The 15,594-nt window shown below is 46.1% G+C and overlaps 1 protein-coding gene across 2 annotated transcripts in view; it reads left to right on the top strand.

The window, feature by feature from the left end:
- Nucleotides 1–10,924, top strand: part of lrp11 (low density lipoprotein receptor-related protein 11) — a 44,485-nt gene extending 33,561 nt beyond the window's left edge. Inside the window, exons 7-8 of one of the 2 annotated variants that reach the window (XM_063056328.1) lie at nt 8,794–8,888; nt 10,517–10,924. In XM_063056328.1, coding sequence (XP_062912398.1) covers nt 8,794–8,888; nt 10,517–10,671 — 250 coding nt within the window. In that variant the 3' untranslated portion in view covers nt 10,672–10,924. The remainder of the gene's footprint in view (nt 1–8,793; nt 8,889–10,516) is intronic. The other variant, XM_063056326.1, reaches the window with a different exon arrangement.
- The last annotated feature ends 4,670 nt before the right edge of the window (nt 10,925–15,594 follow it).

Below are 15,594 nucleotides of genomic sequence, written 5' to 3'. Positions count from 1 at the left end.
GCGTAAAGGTGGGGGGCTGGCGGTTCTGGTAAATAACAGATGGTGCAATCCTGGGCATATTACGATCAAGGAACGTGCCTGTAGCCCGGATATTGAACTTTTTGCTGTTAGACTTCGGCCATATTATTTGCCAAGGGTAATCTCGCATACAATTGTGGTTGTTGTGTACATCCTTCCCTCTGCCAACCCGACGTCGGCGTGTAACATCATTTACACCGTCATAGCCAGATTACAAACCCAGCACCCGAGTGCCCTTATTACCATCTCGGGTGACTTCAACCAGGTTACCATGGCTAGAACACTGCCCAACTTCATGCAGTATGTGAGCTGTACAACCAGAGGGGAGAGGGCTCTGGATTTGATGTATGCTAACATTAAGGATGCATACAGCTCCTCTCCCCTCCCCCCACTGGGAAGGTCAGATCACAATCTGGTGCATCGAAAACCCTGCTACGTGCCTCTGGTGAAGAGTAAACCTGCAACCTCGAGGACAGTGAAAAAATGGTCGGAGGAGGCTTATGAGGCACTCCAGGGTTGTTTTGAGGTGACAGACTGGCAGGCACTCTGTCAGCCACATGGAGAGGATATTGATGGGCTCGCAGAGTGCATCACTGATTACATCAACTTCTGTGTGGACTGCAATGTTCTGACAAGAACTGTCCTTTGTTATTCAAATAACAAGCCATGGGTAACAAAGGACATTAAGGACATCCTGAACGCTAAAAAGAGGGTGCTTAGAGATGGAAATAGGGAGGAGCTGAGGGCAATACAGAGGGACCTGAAAGCCAGGATCAGGGAGGCTAAAGACAGGTACAGGAGGAAGCTTAGTGGAAACTCCAGCAGAACAACATGAGAGAGGTCTGGAGGGGGATGAGGACCATCACTGGGTTCCGGCAAACTAGCAACAGAGGAGCTGAAGGCAGTGTAGACAGGGCCAATGATTTTAACCTGTTCTTTAACAGATTTGACATTGTGGCCCCTGCCCATCCCCCACATAAGCCACCTGTTGTCGGCCCCCAACCAACACATATTCCACTCTCCCCTCCTACCCCTCCTCACAGTCCCCCACCCTGCTCTCATGACTATACCCCTTCCCCACACGAACCCACCACGGTAGGCTTCACAGCTGAACAGGTGAGAAGACAGCTGAAACGTCTCAACCCAAGCAAGGCTGCAGGACCGGATGGTGTCAGTACCAGGGTGCTCAAAGCCTGTGCCCCTCAGCTATGTGGAGTATGTATTCAACCTGAGCCTGAGGCTCCGGAGGGTTCCTGTATTGTGGAAGACGTCCTGCCTCGTCCCTGTGCCGAAGACGCCGCGCCCTAGCGGCCTCAATGACTACAGACAGGTGGCATTGACCTCCCACATCATGAAGACCCTGGAGAGACTTGTTCTGGAGCTGCTCCGGCCTATGGTCAGGCCACACTTAGATCCCCTCCAGTTCGCCTACCAGCCCTGACTAGGAGTTGAGGATGCCATCGTCTACCTGCTGAACCGTGTTTACGCCCACCTGGACACGCCAGCGAGCACTGTGAAGGTCATGTTTTTTGACTTCTCCAGTGCGTTCAACACCATCCGCCCTGCTCTGCTGGGGGAGAAGCTGACAGCGATGCAGGTGGATGCTTTCCTGGTGTCATGGATTCTTGATTACCTGACTGGCAGACCACAGTACGTGTGCTTGCAACACTGTGTGTCCAACAGAGTGATCAGCAGCACTGGGGCTCCACAGGGGACTGACTTGTCTCCCTTTCTCTTCACCATTTACACCTTGGACTTCAACTACTGCAGAGAGTCTTGTCACATGGTGTGAGCAGAATTATTTGCAGCTTAATGTGAAAAAGACAAAGGAGCTGGTGGTAGACCTGAGGAGAGCTAAAGTACTGGTGTCCCCTGTTTCCATCCAGAGGGTCAGTGTGGACATGGTGGAGGATTACAAATACCTGGGGATACGAATTGACAATAAACTGGACTGGTCAAAGAATATTGAGGCTGTCTACAAGAAGGGTCAGAGCCGTCTCTATTTCCTGAGGAGACTGAGGTCCTTTGACATCTGCCGGACGATGCTGAGGATGTTCTACGAGTCTGTGGTGGCCAGTGCTATCATGTTTGCTGTTGTGTGCTGGGGCAGCAGGCTGACGGTAGCAGACACCAACAGAATCAACAAACATTCGTAAGGCCAGTGATGTTGTGAGGATGGAACTGGACTCTCTCACGGTGGTGTCTGAAAAGAGGATGCTGTCTAAGTTGCATGCCATCTTGGTCAATGTCTCCCATCCACTGCATAATGTACTGGGTGGGCACAGGAGTACATTCAGCCAAAGACTCATTCCACCGAGATGCAGCACAGAGCATCATAGGAAGTCATTCCTGCCTGTGGCCATCAAACTTTACAATTCCTCCCTTGGAGGGTCTGGACTTATTTCATAATTTACTGGCATAATTTACATATTACTATTTAACTGTTTATGGTTCTATTACTATTTATTATTTATGGTGCAACAGTAACGAAAACCAATTTCCCCTGGGATCAATAAAGTATGACTATGACTTGCGTGCCTTGACATGTCCTTTGTTCGCCACAAAGCTTGGTAGAACCACATTCCTGGCCATTCTATCTCACTGTTGATCTCATCTGCCCAGTCTGCCACAGCTGACTTCACACGTTCCTATCTCACCGGGTTACGAGGCCCGCTGGCTATCCTTATCTAGTTTAGCCCATCTGTGTACATGGTGTACCAGTGTGGCTGCTGTCACATGCAAACAGCTACCTGGAGCCACTGGTGTGAACTGAGTGCCCAGTGGAATCCAAAGGTGTGTCAGCTACCCCAGAATGGACACGACAAGCCCGAGTCTTAGTGTGGCTTCCATCCTGCCAGAGGAACATCTGACATGATGTTTACAGCACGTCAATTGCAGGAGAAATTCTGGTAACAAATTCTCCCACTTTACGTGGCCTTCATAGATCTCACAAAAGCATTTGACTCTAAATCACCCTGCCCTTTAACAACTACTGTCTAAAATCAGGTGCCTGGAGAAATACCTCAAGATCCTGCAACTCTTACACAATTATATGAGTATAACAGTCACCAGCAATGGCAGCTCTGAAACAGCACCTTTTAAGGTTGAGACTGTGGTCAAACAGGGGTGCATCATTGCCCCAACTCTGTTTGCCATTTCTATTGAACTATTCTTCACCTTACAGGCAAAGACCTCCCACAGGGAGTCCAGATTCTCTATAGGACAGATGGGGGTTTTATAACCTTAACAGGTTCAAGGCAAAGAGCAAGGCATCAACCACTTATATCATGGGTTCCAATACGCAGACAATGCCATCGTAGCTCACTGTGAGGAGGATCTGCAGTGCATAATGAATGCTTTTGCCAGAGCATACAAGCCCCTGGGATTTGATCTAAGCATCAAGAAAACCCAAGTCCTGCACCAACCTGCTACAGATCATGCTCCTAAACTTCCAACCATCCAAGTTAACAACATCCCTCTGGAGAATACTGATCATTTCCCATATCCTGGCAGCCTTCTTTCTTCAAAAGCCAACATTGATCTTGAAATGAATTGCAGAATAGGCTGTGCGAGTGGAGCTTTTGCTAGGCTGAGAAAGAGGGTTTTTAAAAATTGGGATGTCGAGACCAACACCAAGCTTCTGGTCTATAAAGCTATAGTCCTCCCCTCCTTGCTATATGGAACAGAGTCATGGACAACATACAGCAGACACAAAGTCCCTAGAAACTTGCCATCAAAGATGCCTTCTAGTTCTGAGAGTTAACTAGAAGAACAGATGTACTACTTCCAGCATCCTGGAGGAAGCTAATATTAACTCCATAGCCACAATCGTGGCTCAGCACCAATTGCAATGGATCGGCCAGATTATCCATATGCCTGATTCCTGCCTCCCTAATCACCCCTGTTCAGCAAACTCAAGGATGCAAAGCGCACTCCTGGAGGGCAGAAAAAGTAGTTCAAGGATAATATCAAGGACACCTGAGGAAGTGCAACATCAACCTGAATGGATGGGAGAAATTAGCACAGGAAAGGAAAAGCTGGAAAAAGACAATCTACAAGGGGACTGCAGAGCTCAAAGAATACCACCACGGAGCTGCTGAGACTAAACGGCTTCAACGTAAGGAGAGACTGGGCGAGGCCCAATCAGCTACATAAACCACCACTTCAATGACATACATCTGCCAACACTGCAAAAGGACTTGTGGATCATGGATCGACTTCTTTAGTCTTCTCAAGACCCACATGTGACCAGACCAACCATGAGGAGAAGCATAATCGATGAGTGATCGTTGATGATGATCGTTGTCCCTGATTAGTGCTGCAACTCCCCTCCTTCCTCTTACCTCCTCTCTTTTCTAAAACTTTGAAAACCTGGTATATTAATGACCCATTCTTGCTCCTCTCTCAAGCAACTTTCAGTAACAGCTTCAACATCACAGTTCCATGTACTGATCCATACTCTACGTTCATCACCTTTACTCTCAAAACACCAAGCATTATAGTACACACACTTCAAACTATCCAACCCATCATACTTGTCATTACAATTTTGCCTTCAGTACTTTCCCTGGCATCCACCCCTTCTGTTCTGATCGTTCATTTACTGATCTTACTGTTATAATCTTACACTTTGTTTATATGCACTGCACTTCCTCTGGAGCTGTTACACTTTATTCTGTATTGTTTTACCTCAACGCACTGTGTAATGGTTTGATTGATCTGAAGAATAGCATGCAAAACAAGCATTTCATTGAATCATAGAAACATGGAAAACCTACAGTACAATACAGGCCCTTAGGCACACAATGCTATGCCGAACATGTACTTACTTTAGATATTACCTATGTAGATATTAGCCCTGTATTTTTCTAAACTCCTATCCAGGAGTTTACCTATCCAGGAGTCTCTTAAAAGGCCCTATCGTATCCGCCTGTACCACCATTGCTAGCAGCCCATTCCATGCATTCATCACTCTGCGTAGAAAAAACTCACCCCTGACATCTCCTCTGTACCTATTTCCAAGCACCTTAAAACTGCCCTCTCGTGTCAGCCACTTCGGCGCTGGGAAAAAGCCTCTGACTATTCACACAATCAATGCCTCTCATCATCTTATACACCTCTATCAGGTCATCTCTCATCCTCCGTCACTCCAAGGAGAAAAGGCCAAGTTCACTCAACCTATTCTCATAAGGCATGCTCCCCAAACCAGGCAACATCCTTGTAAATCCCCTCTGCACCCTTTCTATAGTTTCCACATCCTTCCTGTAGTGAGGTGACCAGAACTGAGCAGAGTACTCCAAGTGGGGTCTGACCAGGGTCCTATATAGCTGTTACATTACCTCTTAAACTCAATCCCACTGTTAATGACGGCCAATGCATCGTATGCATTCTTAACCACAGAGTTAACCTGCGCAGCAGCCTTGAATGTCCTATGGACTCGGACCCCAAGATCCCTCTGATCCTCCACACTGCCAAGTCTTACCATTAATACTATATTCTGCCGTCATGTTTGACCGACCAAAATGAATCACCTCATTCTTATCTGGGTTGAACTCCATTTGCCATCTCTCAGCCCAGTTTTACATCCTATCGATGTCCCGTTGTAACCTCGGTGACAGCCCTGCACACTATCCACAACACCCCCAACCTTTGTGTCATCAGCAAATTTACTAACCCATCCCTCTACTTCCTCATCCAGACAATTTATAAAAATCATGCAGAGAAGGGGGTCCAGAACAGATCCCCCGAGGCACATCACTGGTCACCGACCTCCATGCCGAATATGACCTGTCTACTATCACTATTTGCTTTCTGTGGGCAAGCCAGTTCTGGATCCACAAAGCAAGGTCCCCTTGGATCCCATGCCTCCTTACTTTCTCAATAAGCCTTGCATGGGGTACGTTATCAAATGCCTTGCTGAAATCCATATACACTATATCTACTGCTCTACCTCCATCAACATGTTTAGTCACATCCTCAAAAAATTCAATCAGGCTCGTAAGGCACAACCTGCCTTTGACACAGCCATGCTGACTATTCCTAATCATATTATGCTTCTCCAAATGTTCATAAGATCCTGAGAGGCAGGATTTTTCCATCGACTTACCAACCACTGAAGTAAGACTCACTGGTCTATAATGCCCTGGGCTATGTCTATTCCCTTTCTTGAATAAGGGAACATCTGCAATCCTCCAGAACCTCTCCCATCCCCACTGATGATGCAAAGATCATCAGAGGCTCAGTAATCTCCTCCCTCGCCTCCCACAGTAGCCTGGGGTACAACTCGTCCATCCTGGAGACTTATCCAACTTGATGCTTTTGAAAAGCGCCAGCACATCCTTTCTTAATATCTATATGCTCAACCTTTTCAATCTGCTGTAAATCATCCCTACAATCGCCAAGACCCTTTTCCATAGTGAATACTGAAGCAAACTATTCATGAAGTACCTCTGCTGTTTCCTCCGGTTCCATACACTTCCACTGTCACACTTGATTGGTCCTATTCTCTTACGTCTTATCCTCTTGCTCTTCACAGACTTGTAGAATGCCTTGGGGTTTTCTTTAATCCTGTTCGCCAAGGTCTTCTCATGGCCCCTTCTGGCTCTCCTAATTTCATTCTTAAGCTCCTTCCTGCTAACCTTATAATCTTCTATATTTCGATCAGTACCTAGTTTTTGAACCCTTCATAAGCTTTTCTTCTTGACTAGATTTTCAGTTTGTACACCACAGTTCCTGTACCCTACCATCCTTTCCCTGTCTTGTTGGAACGTACCTGTACAGAATGCCACGCAAATATCCCCTGAACGTTTGCCACAATTCTGCTGTACATTTCCCTGAGAATATCTGTTCCCAATTTATGCTTCCAAGTTCCTGCCTTTTAGCTCCATATTTCCCCTTACTCCAGTTAAATGCTTTCCTAACTTGTTTGTTCCTGCCCCTCTCCAATGCTGTGGTAAAGGAGATAGAATTGTGATCACTATCTCCAAAATGCTCTCCCACTGAGAGACCTGACACCTGACCAGGTTCATTTCCCATTATCAGATCATGTACAGCCTCTCCTCCTGTAGGCTTATCTACATAATGTGTCAGGAAACCTTCCTGAACACACCTAACAAACTCCACCCCATCTAAACCCCTTGCTCTAGGGAAATGCCAATTGATATTAGGGAAATTAAAATCTCCCATCACGACAACACTATTATTACCGTTCCAGAATCTGTATCTCTATCTGCTCCTCGATATCCCTGTTACTATTAGGTGGTCTATGAAACACCCAGTAGAGTTATTGACCCCTTCCTGTCCCTGACTTCCACCCACAGAGACTCAGTAGACAATCTCTCCATGACTTCCTCCTTTTCTGCAGCCGTGACATTATCTCTGATCAGCAGTGCCACACCCCCAGCTCTTTTGCCTCCCTCCCTGTCCTTTCTGAGACATCTAAAGCCTGGTACTTGAAGTAACTATTCCTACCTCTGATCCATTCAAGTCTCTGTAATAGCCACAACCATCATAGCTCCAAGTACTGATCCACACTCTAACCTCAGCCACTTTGTTCATGATGCTTCTTGCATTAAAATAAATACATCTCAATTTATCAGTCTGAGCGTATCCCTTCTCTATCACCTGCTCGTATTCCCTCTTGCGCTATCTCCAAGCTTTCTATATTTGTGAGCCATCTGCCCCTTCCTTAGTCTTTTCAGTTTGGTTCCCACCTCCCAGCAATTTTAGTTTAAACTCTCCCCTATAGCCTTAGCAAACCTCCCCACCAGGATATTGGTCCCCCTCGGATTCAAGTGCAACCCGTCCTTTTAGTACAGGCGACGCCTGCCCCAGAGGTCCCAATGATCCAGAAGTCTGAATCCCTGCCCCCTGCTCCAATCCCTCAGCCACACATTTATCCTCCACCTCATTCTATTCCTATACTCACTGCTTCTCAACTTCCTTCCTAGCTCCTTGTAGTCTGTTTTCAGGACCTCTTCCCTTTTCCTACCCATGTCATTGGTACCAGTATGTACCACAGTCTCCGGCTATTCACCTTTCCACTTCAGGATATCGTGGACGCGATCAGAAACATCCGGGACCCTGGCCCCTGGGAGGCTAACTATCATCCGCATCTCTTTCCTACGTCCACAGAATCGCCTGTCTGACCCCTTAACTATAGAGTCCCCAATCACTTCTGCTTTCCCTTCCCTTCTGAGCCAAGGGGCTAGACTCCATTCCAGAGGTGCAGCCACTGTTGCTTCCCCCAGGTAGACCGTTCCCCCCCCCCCCCAGCCAACAATACTCAAACAGAAGTACTTATTGTTAAGGGGGACAGCCACAGGGGTACTCTCTCCTGACTGTTACCCACTTATCTCTCAAGGCCCCGGTGTGACTACTTGCCAATAGCTCCTATCACCTCCTCACTTTCCCTGACCAGACGAAGGTTATCGAGGTTCCCCAACGTGGTCCCTTAGGTGCTGCAGCTCGACACACTTGGCACAGATGTGGCCACCGAAGCCCAAATGAGCCAAAGCCCTACCATTCTGCCTCAGATCACTCCTTTGATGACCACTTTGCTAGGCAGTGTCGTCCTTTTGTGTCTGAACCTTCCCTGCTATCTAACTCACAATCTTGGTAGATGTGACAATAATAGTAAACCAATTTCAGCCAATACGGGAGTGTAGTGAAAGGGTCAAGACTGCCAACTTGATGTTACTGCTGATAGTTTTATCAGTGTTTCATTGTGTATGGATGCTCAATCCTCCTACGGCATTTGTTTTCCAATGTCTGTTCAGAAAATGATACTCCAGAGACAAGCTCAGCTGAGACAAATAAAGATGACATCATGATACACCACAGGAAAGGAGGCCATCCGCTCCCAGAGACAGGTCAGTCACGTGTGCATGTGTCTAAAATAAAACAGAATGCTGGAAATAGTCACAGATCAGGCCATGTCTATAGGAAGAAAAACACAGAACTGTTGACGGGTGTTCAACCTGAAATGTTAGTTGTTTCTCTTTCCATAAATGCTGCCTGATGGGGTGTTTACAGCATTTTCTGTTTATATTTTAGATTTCCAATATCTATGTATGAAAGAGAGAGAAAACCCAGATATGAATAACCATTGATTTGGACTTGTGGGCACATCTACTTTCTGCTGTTTTGCTTAAAGGGCAATTACCATTGGTTAGTTATTGAATGTAGAGATTGTAGTTAGGAATCAGAGCAGGATCATTCATCAAATGAGGAAACTGTTCATTTGCTGACTCTTCTTTCCTCTTTCCATGTAGCTGTGCAATTTTTTTTATATTAAAATTCCTCAGTCATTGTAAGTTATTCATTTGCCTTCCACCACTAGCTGAAAACAGTCCAAATAATCAGTGTGTGTTTGTTTTTTAGGGCAGTTGCTGCCTGGGGAGTGGGTGAATTAGTGAAGACTCACTGGGGAAGAGATGCCCAACTGATGGGGAAGGATCTGGTTGTGATGTGGAAGTGTTGAGTCTGCCAGATGTGAGATGGAGGAGAGGTTGTGTTTGTCGGAGAATGTGAGAAGAATGGGGGTCTCCTGTGAAGACCATGTAGAACACACCTGTCTGTTGTTTCCAGAAGGCCAAGAATATGACATTCCCACAAATTTCTAGCTTTGCTGAAATCAGGCCCACCTGAAATCACTTCAAGTTCAAGTTTATTGTCATCTGACTACATATATACAAACTAAATAACATCTCTTAGATACATCCACAAAACATACATCACACAGCACATACACCATAAATAAGCCAATAAATACAATTCAAAATGCATGTAGTATGCTGCACAAGTAAACAACTTGCTATCCTAGTGGTGAAATCCCAGTGATAGCAGGGTATTCACATCTCACAGCCTGAGGAAAGAGGCTGTTATCCAGTCAGGCAGTCCTAGTCTGATGTTTCTGTACAGCCTTCCTGACAGTAGTGGATCAAAGAGACAGTCGAATGGATGGTAGGAATCCTCAACAATGCTTTGGGCCCTTCATCTGCAGCACTCCAACTATCACAAATGGGTGGAGAAAGACCCAGATGATCCTCTCAGCGGTTTTTACTGTCCTCTGTCGGGTCTTGCGGCCTGATGCCTCCCATCTTCTGTGCCACACAGTGATGCAGCCAGAAAGAACACTCTAGATCGGGGATTCCCAACCTGGTGTCCACACACCCCTTGCTTAATAGTATTGGCCTATGGCATCAAAAAGGTTGGGAACCCCAGCTCTAGATGTAAGAATGGAGACAGGGAGCCTTGCACACCTCAATTTCCTCAGAAAGTGTAGACATTGCTGTGTCTTCTTGACTACTGTAGTGGTTTTGTGGAACCAGGTTAGATTTACCCCTCACCCCCCCCCCCCCATTGCATTTCCTTCCAGCCCTGTTTCCCATCATAATCCCTTCCCTGGTGAGATCCCTTTTTCCCCTCCATGCCCCCAACCTTTGTTGATCTGATCATGCGTAAGGAAGCTGACTGAGCAACTAAACTTGCCTTGCAGGAGCAGTGCTACCTTTGGCCCTGGGACTTGCCATCACCGCCCTGCTCTTGCTAATGATCATCTGCCGGCTCCAGCTGGTGAAACGCAAGCTGAAGAAAGTCCGGCCTATCACCTCTGAGGAATCAGACTATCTGATCAATGGCATGTACCTGTGACCCCGAATGGTACAAGAGTAACTCTTCCTCATCATAATCATTGTGGCAATGTGAAACAAATCAATCTGTGTGCATGTGATTATTTAAACGACTATGTGGATCAGCGTAGAAGTCTGAATTTCATTCCTTCCTAATCACACTGGCAAGTCTGGCATGGTGGGTCATATCTCAAAACCAGTTTGAGACCAAACCAGCTCTATTGCTACAGTGACATGCTTCTAACGGCCTTGCCAGTAAAATGTTTTATACTTGTTGCCTTGTCTGAAACTCATTTCTCTTGCTCCTGTCAGTCAGAAGAGGGTTGCTTTTAATTAGGAGCTCCAAGCATTTCATCCCATTGACCAAAAGGTGTCACTGGGTTCCTCCATGCGTTCTGCATCTTCTGCATGGGAGGGGACACATCTCTACTGCAATATGGTCAGCTCCATTCCTTCCCATGTTGTTTTAAGATAGATTTGTATCACCTGCTGCTCTGCTTCTATCATCTTCTTTGCGATCATTAGGCAGCATTTAGGGTAATCCACAGTAGGAATGTGGAAAATTGGGAGAGAAGTTAGTTAAATTATTATTGTAGCAAATTGCGCAGAATTTTAGAGGATCCTAATCCAGGTGGTTGCCATTTGCCTGGCAGGTACAATTTATGCTGTGCACAAACTGCTGAACTTGATAATCAGAAGATTCCACTGATCAACAGTACTTGGCTCCTGGATCATACTAACTAAATAGTATTTGCCCAGTTTGACTAGTTCAAATTGTCCAATGTCATTTGCTTCACATCACAGCTGAAATCTCTGCTTGAATATTGTGTTGTCTAGGGAAGGGATGGTTAGATGCCACACTATATAGTTCATAAAGATATTGTAAATCAAAACATAGAATGAAATGCGTTGTACTATATTAGGTCAGTAAGGATTGTACTTGACAGCCTAAAAGTGTTACCATGCTTCCAGCGCCAACATAGCATGCCCACAAATCATTAAGCATACATCTTTGGAATATGGGAGGAAATCCACATGGTCCCAGGGAGAATGGAAAAACTCCACACAGCAGTGACAGCAATCAAACCCCACTCAGTGATCACTGGCACTGTAAAGTGAAGCGCTAGCAACTACACTACTGTGCTGTCCATGCAGCAAAGGGGTAAGTCCTTAAGCTCACTTTGTCAATATGCTTCTTAAATATCTGCCTACATCTCCAGGAAGCATGTCAGGAATTTGATTCAATGATAACAAAGCAACAAAACTAATCCCAAGCACATCTACTCAAAGCACTGCCACAAGAAAGCACTACCCTTAGGTCCCACGAGATTCAGAAACAATTGTCCATCAACCATCAAGCTCCTGAACTGGCATGGGTAATTCCACTCATCTCAATTCTGAACTGATATCACAACATATGGACTTCTTTCAAGGACTCTAAAACTTAAGTTCTCAATATTGTTAGTTTTTATTTATTTATATTTATTTTGCAGTCTTTTGTACACTGGTTGTTAGTCTGTATAGTTTATTCATTTTTTTTTTACTGTAAATGTCTCCAAGAAAATGAATCTCAAGGTAGGATACTTTGATAATAAATCTACTTTGAAATTTGAAAATGGCTGTGGCAAACAATGCACTTTCTATCAATGGCTTTCACAGCTCCATCATAAATACCAGTGCCACAGGCAAAGCTGCAGAAAAAAAGATCACCCTATATCTGCTGACAACACGTAGTTTGGCACACATAGGAGACACTTACCTTTCCTAGAATAGGTTTAATGAGTCATGCAGCTCATTATGTGTCTCAGTTTAAAAGCTGCCTTTCCAGTATATTACACCACTGGAAGAATGGGTTTGCAAGGGCTGGGATGTTGGCCAGAGCTGGCTTGTGAAGAAATCATCCAGGTGAACCAATGCAGATGGATGGCAGAGGAGGATGTAGACTGTGTTGGAGAAAATGACTGAGCTGGGTTCCACCCGAATACCAATTACACAACCCAATCACACAAACCACTAAAGTTGGCACCAGCAGCTCGCAAAAAGGGTAGTTCCCCCCCCCCCACCCCACCCCAGCAAGCTCGAAATATCAAATTCTAAGGGTATAATTTTAAGGTGAGTGTGGGTTGATTCAGAATGGTAGATGCCTGGAACATGCTGCCTTGGGAGGTGGTAGAAGCAGATATGATAGCAACATCTGATACATTCAAAACGAGCAGATGGGATGATGATTAATTAGATTGTCATCACAGCACACACATAGTGGGCCAAAGGGGCTTGTACCTCTGCTTTACTTTTCTATGAAGGATTCAAATCCATAGTTACTTGAAAATTGGCGACAGTTTTCCTAGTGTACACTGATCAGTTCCTCAACCACTCATTCAAAGTACCTCCTGCATTACTAGTGGGCGCTGGAACAAATTGCACTTTTAAGACCCATAAAAATAATATTGGTTAAAAGCCTTGATATCTATCTTCCAGTTAGCTTGTGGCTGAAACCTACCTTGAACAAAGGCATGCTGCTTGCCAGAAGATTGAACTAAATGCTAAATTTTAATCTGCTTGACCAGTCTTGCCATTAGAAAAACAATTATGTTTTAGCAATTGAAATAGCTGTCTAGATTTCCACCAGTACCTTCCTTTAGCCTCCTCCTTTCCCAAGCAAACCACTCCTCCCCACTAATCTGCTTCAAGGCTACAGTACAAAACTTCAGAAGCAAGCTTTAATGATAAGCCTGCTATTCAGGGAAATCTGCAGGAGGTGCAATAACCAAAGCCCATGCATTGCAAGAGGAACCCTTGTATTTTAAAAGATCACACTGACTCTTTCATAACCAGTAGAGGGTAGAAAAGGCATCAGTTACATCTCTTCCAAAAAACAACAGTAGCATGGTGCAATAAGCACATATTCCAAACCAATAAACATCTAGATTGCAAATCCATAGAAAGTAAACTTTGAGCACCGACAGGAAGGCAAGATACTGAATACCATGATTTAAACAAGGACTCGAGGACTTGTACAGTTAGGAATTGTCCTGCTCCAACTATAGTCATAGATACCCACTCAATGCGCTGGAGGAACTCAGCAGGTCAGTCAGCATCAGTTGAAAAGATTAGTTGACGTTTCGGGCCGAAACCCTTCGTCAGGACTGAAGGAAGAACTTTGAAGAATGCTGGTAGTTGGAAAAGAAAGTAATCTGAGCCTACTTTGGCAAGGATTCCCCTCCCCCTACAGATGACCCCTTCTCCTGTCTTCAACCCTCCTCCTTCTCCTCCTGGACACCCCACCCGGGCCTCCTACCTGCACTCGATCTCTTCATCTCCAACTGTCGCCGAGACATCAACCGTCTCAACTTCACCACTCCTCTCTCCTGTTCCAACCTCACTCCCTCTGAACGCACTGCCCTCCACTCTCTCCGCACTAATCCAAACCTCACCATCAAACCTGCTGACAAAGGTGGTGCCGTAGTAGTCTGGCGGACAGACCTCTACCTCACTGAGGCCAAATGGCAGCTCTCTGACACCTCCTCTTACTTACCCCTGGAACAGGACCCCACCAAAAACATCAAGCCATTGTCTCCCGCACAATCACCACCCTTATCAACTCCGGAGACCTTCCATCCTCAACCGCTAAACTCATTATTCCCACACCCTGTACCGCTCGGTTTTACCACCTCCCAAAGATACACAAGCCTGACTGTCCCGGTAGACCCATAGTTTCTGCCTGCTCCTGTCCATCCGAACTTGTATTTGCCTACCTGGACTCCATTTTGTCACCCATAGTTCAGTCCCTCCCCACCTACATCTGCGATACATCCCATGCCCTCCACCTCTTCAATAACTTCCAGTTCCCCGGTCCCAACCGCTTCATTTTTACTATGGACGTCCAATCCTTATACATCTCCATTCCCCATGAAGAAGGCCTCAAAGCCCTCCACTACTTCCGGGATAATAGACCTCACCAGTTCCCCACCACCACTACCCTCCTCCGGTTGGCAGAACTGGTTCTCACACTTAACTTCTCTTTTGGCTCTTCCCACTTTCTTCAGACTAAGGGTGTAGCTATGGGAACTCGCATGGGACCCAGCTTACACCTGCCTCTTCGTTGGTTATGTGGAACAGTCTGTGCTCCAAACCTATTCTGGTACTGCTCCCCAACTTTTCCTTCGATACATTGACGACTACATTGGTGCTGCTTCCTGCACCCATGCTGAGCTCATCAATTTCATCGACTTTACTTCAAACTTCCACCCAGCCCTCAAATTCACTTGGTCTATCTCTTGACACATCTCTCCCCTTTCTCGATATCTCGGTCTCCATCTCTGGAGACAGACTGTCCACTGACATCTTCTACAAGCCCACTGACTCTCATAACTACCTCGACTATACCTCTTCCCACCCCGCCTCATGCAAAAATGCCACTCCCTATTCCCAGTTCCTCTGTCTCCGCCGCATCTGCTCCCAGGATGAGGCTTTCCGTTCCAGGACATCTCAAATGTCCTCTTTCTTTAAGGATCGTGGTTTCCCTTCTACAGTGATCAATGATGCCCTCACCTGCATCTCCTCCATTTCCCGCACTTCGGCCCTCACCCCATCTTCCCGCCACCACAACAGGGCCAGAGTTCCACCAGCCTCCGGATCCAGCACATTATCCTCCGCAACTTCTGCCACCTTCAACAGGACCCCACCACTAAGCACACCTTTCCCTCTCCACCCCTCTCTGCTTTCTGCAGGGATCGATCCCTCCGCGACTCACTTATCCGCACATCCATCCCCATGGATCTCCCACCCGGCAATTATCCCTGTAAGCGCAAGTGCTACACCTGTCCCTACACCTCCTCTCTTGCCACCATTCAGGGCCCCAAACAGTCCTTCCAGGTGAGGCAACACTTCACTTGCGAATCTGTTGAGGTCATCTATTGCATCTGGTGCTCCTGGTGCGGCCTCC

The sequence above is a fragment of the Mobula hypostoma genome, chromosome 8 (genome assembly GCF_963921235.1).
Source record: "Mobula hypostoma chromosome 8, sMobHyp1.1, whole genome shotgun sequence".
Classification (NCBI taxonomy): domain Eukaryota; kingdom Metazoa; phylum Chordata; class Chondrichthyes; order Myliobatiformes; family Myliobatidae; genus Mobula; species Mobula hypostoma.
Note: the sequence above shows the minus strand (reverse complement) of the source record. Positions and strands in the feature narration are given on the sequence as shown.